Source organism: Arachis duranensis, unplaced genomic scaffold (assembly GCF_000817695.3).
Source record: "Arachis duranensis cultivar V14167 unplaced genomic scaffold, aradu.V14167.gnm2.J7QH unplaced_Scaffold_165934, whole genome shotgun sequence".
NCBI lineage: Eukaryota > Viridiplantae > Streptophyta > Magnoliopsida > Fabales > Fabaceae > Arachis > Arachis duranensis.
In genome coordinates this window covers 321,044-324,884 of record NW_026264258.1, presented here as the reverse complement: position 1 = coordinate 324,884, position 3,841 = coordinate 321,044, and the positions used below count along the sequence as shown (strand labels likewise).

The window sequence follows — 3,841 nt, the reverse complement described above, 5'->3', positions numbered from 1 at the left end:
AAATAGACTTTCATTGAAAATGTCCTTATTTCTTTAGTCTTATTCCAAACTTAAGTTTAATTTTTCATTACTAAATTGTTAGTTGTCTTGCTTATTTTATGTAAATATTATGTGTTGATATTTTTTCATTATGAAATTGAACATTATTTCTCTCAATGTTTTTCAACAGTGATGTATTATAATATCATTTTGACATTATTATTATTAATATCTAAATTTGACATTGAGATTATATAATAGCATTTGCGACTAATATATATAAACACATGCATATATCATCCATATATTAGTAAAGGTATTCTTTTATATTTTAATATAATATGTCAAAAGTATTATACACACCTAAATATTTTATACATGTGACTTTTATTTAGTTTCTTTTTCCTTTTATTTTGGAGCCCTAATCGCTTTATCTATCTAAAGGAGTAAGTTAATTTACTTGTTATATATGTACTAATAAAATAATAAGTTTTACAGCATAATTCAATAAAAAATTGAAAAATATCAAAAACTAATTTTTTTAACCAACAATCAAATAGTATTTTTCTTTAAAAATGTTGACTCCCCAATAAAAAAAATTACATGAAAACGACTTGTAAGATCGTGAATAGTAATTAAGCTAAAGACTTCTAATACAACAATACATGACAAATGACTGAACAACAAGTAAAATTTGTTGATAAAGCAGAATATATGAAAATGAATTACATGATATAGAGGAAATTATATGATGATGATGATGATGATGATGACTGAAGAAAGAAAAGCATGCATCCATGACCCCACTGGATGGTCAACCAAGTTCTTAACTCCTTACATGTATCCGTAGATACACTCTCTAGACACGTGCTCACTCTGTTCCCTCTTTCTTTAGTCTTTCCCTCTTGAGGAAAATACAAATAACTATTTGTGTTTAATTAATCCAAAAACATATAATGAGCTGGAACGGATTCCGTGTGTGGAAATTGAGCTGTAATTGAAAACTCTCCCCTCTTTCTCACTCTCTTCCTCCCTCTTATTATTTTAACTCATTCCTTTCCACCCTATAAATACCTCAACCATGTTCCCTTTCTTTTCTAACACACCCCTCCTCATTCTTCTCTCAATCGCCATGGAACTCACCACCATGCTTTACTTCCTTGCCTCCTCTTTCTTCTTCTTCATTCTTCTCTTCAAATTCTTCTCTTCTCCCAAGAGAGGCAGAGCATTGCCACTCCCTCCTGGCTCCATGGGTTGGCCTTACATAGGAGAAACCTTCCAAATGTACTCTCAAGACCCAAATGTCTTCTTTTCCACCAAAATCAAGAGGTACCTAGACAGAATAGTCTGCTTCTCCTGAAAGTTTAAACTGATAGAAAAAAAATAACAGAATTACATATATTAACTAACCAATTGCTCTGCTTTTGCTTTGTCCATAGGTATGGTTCTATATTCAAGTCCCACATTTTGGGATGTCCATGTGTTATGATATCAAGCTCAGAAGCTGCAAAATTTGTGCTGAACAAAGCACAATTGTTCAAGCCAACATTCCCAGCCAGCAAAGAGAGGATGTTGGGAAAGCAGGCCATATTCTTCCACCAAGGAGAGTACCATGCCAACCTCAGGAGGCTCGTCCTCCGCACCGTCATGCCCGAAGCCATCAAGAACATCGTCAAGGACATCGAGTCCATTGCCGTCCATGCCCTTCAATCCTGCCAAGGAAAACCCATCACCACTTTCCTCGAATTCAAAACCGTAAGCAACTAAGTAACTATACTTAAAGAACATCCCTCCAAAACAGAGCACTCTGTTTCTATCTCTTTATCCTTATTAATAAAAATACTTAAAACTCAAAATGGACAAGTAAGTACAATTAAAAAGGCCGAAAATATTGGCTCTTACAAATGGGAGGTAAATAAAAAAAGAGTGCAAAAAAAGAGTGTAAATCAAGAATAAAGAGTAATGATTTAATGCAAAACAGAGTACTCTGTTTTTTCTTCTCTGTTTCATAAACCAACTAAGCCAAATGAATAATCTTTTTTTTTTCAATCAAATTCTCATCATTTTCTTGTTTTCTGGCTCTTCGATGTTTGCAGTACACATTCAACGTTGCACTGCTTTCAATTTTCGGAAAAGACGAGGTTAAGTACAGAGAAGATTTGAAAAAGTGCTACTACACTTTGGAGAAAGGATACAACTCAATGCCGATAAATATTCCTGGAACACTGTTCCACAAGGCCATGAAGGCAAGAAAGGAAATCGCTGAGATAGTTGCGAGAATCATGGCAACAAGGAGAGAAAAGAAAGAAGAGAGTTACAATGATTTGCTGGGTTCGTTCATGGCCGAGAAAGCAGGACTCAGCGATGAACAAATAACAGATAACATCATTGGTGTCATTTTCGCTGCTCGTGACACCACTGCCTCTGTGCTGACGTGGATTGTTAAATACCTCGGTGAAAATCCAACTGTACTGCAAGCAGTAACTGTAAGTATCTAACATGGGTCCTACCTTCCTTTTCTGTTAAATTATTTAACGATTCTTAACTGTTTAAACATAAAACTTAAAAGGTAATGATAATGATTAAATGCAGGAAGAGCAAGAATCTATAGTGAAGAGGAAGGAGAAAAATGGTGAAGAGATAGGATTGAATTGGGAAGATACAAAGAAGATGCCAATGACTTCAAGGGTGATTCAAGAGACTCTAAGGGTTGCTTCAATATTGTCCTTTACTTTCAGAGAAGCAGTTGAAGATGTTGAGTATCAAGGTCAATAACCATATCTGATATGCTCCCATTATTAAGAAAAAAAGAAATTCCTTATGTATGAATGTGCTCACATATTTTTGACTGCTTTATGTTTCAGGGTATCTTATACCAAAAGGGTGGAAAGTATTGCCACTTTTCAGAAACATACACCATAGCCCTGACAACTTCAAAGAGCCAGAAAAGTTTGATCCTTCAAGATTTGAGGTGAACAAGAACAAAGAACTTATGCAATGCATGCCCTTTTGGCCTCTTTTTCTTGCTATTCTTTTCATGTGATTCCAAATCCAGAATTTTGACACATTTATTTTTTTTCCAGGTGGCTCCCAAACCCAATAGCTTCATGCCATTTGGCAATGGGGTTCATGCATGCCCTGGCAATGAATTAGCTAAGTTGGAGATGCTGGTGCTTCTACATCATCTCACCACAAAATACAGGTTCATATTCAAACCTTATTAAAAGTTTCCAAACATAAAGTTTAGAATGATACTAATGGGTTCTATTTCAATTTTGTGTAGGTGGACTGTGGTAGGTGACAAAAATGGGATCCAATATGGCCCTTTTGCCCTTCCCTTAAATGGGTTGCCCCTAAACTTATACCCAAAATATCAATAATGACAAAGTCAACATAAGCATAAGGTGTAAGCCAAGTCTAAGTCAACCATATGGCATGGGAGCAAGCTAATAAATGTGGCAACAATGGTTCCAAGGTTCAAAATAATACCAATACCAGATCTGGTTTTGATCACACAAAATAATGAAGAAATCATATGTCAAGTTCCACATAAACAACAAAATAAACGGGATATCAACCAATGATTAAGAGATTTTACTTATATTGTTTTTTTTTTTTTTTTTTTTTAAGTGTTTGGAGGAAAATACTGAATTGATGTATTGAAGTTGTTAGTTTTGTATGAAGCATGAGATGCCGCAAGGCAGGGAAATGAAAATTTGATGAAGTATTTTTTTTTATCTCCATATATTTAATTTTACATTTCTATCTCTTCAATAAATGTTAATTATACAGGCTAGCATTAGCAATGATGTATTAACAAAACACATTGCAAACTCAGAAGATTAAGAAAAAATGACTTTGA

At 34.3% G+C, this 3,841-nt stretch overlaps 1 protein-coding gene across 1 annotated transcript; it reads left to right on the top strand.

Annotated features, from left to right (window-relative positions):
* The first annotated feature begins 1,071 nt into the window (after positions 1 to 1,071).
* On the top strand, positions 1,072 to 3,566 carry LOC127743947 (abscisic acid 8'-hydroxylase CYP707A2-like). Its single transcript, XM_052256197.1, has 7 exons — positions 1,072 to 1,308; positions 1,419 to 1,734; positions 2,076 to 2,465; positions 2,572 to 2,746; positions 2,844 to 2,950; positions 3,063 to 3,181; positions 3,263 to 3,566. The coding sequence occupies exons 1-7, from the start codon at positions 1,112 to 1,114 to the stop codon at positions 3,357 to 3,359; spliced, it is 1,401 nt and encodes a 466-aa protein (XP_052112157.1). The 5' UTR covers positions 1,072 to 1,111; the 3' UTR covers positions 3,360 to 3,566.
* The last annotated feature ends 275 nt before the right edge of the window (positions 3,567 to 3,841 follow it).

Excerpts from the sequence above, each read along its gene's own strand:
- LOC127743947 (XM_052256197.1), top strand. The coding sequence starts at position 1,112 with ATGGAACTCACCACCATGCTTTACTTCCTTGCCTCCTCTTTCTTCTTC. Across the intron at positions 2,747-2,843 it reads TGAAGATGTTGAGTATCAAG|GGTATCTTATACCAAAAGGG; the intron begins GTCAATAACCAT and ends TTTATGTTTCAG. Across the intron at positions 2,951-3,062 it reads TTGATCCTTCAAGATTTGAG|GTGGCTCCCAAACCCAATAG; the intron begins GTGAACAAGAAC and ends TTTTTTTTCCAG.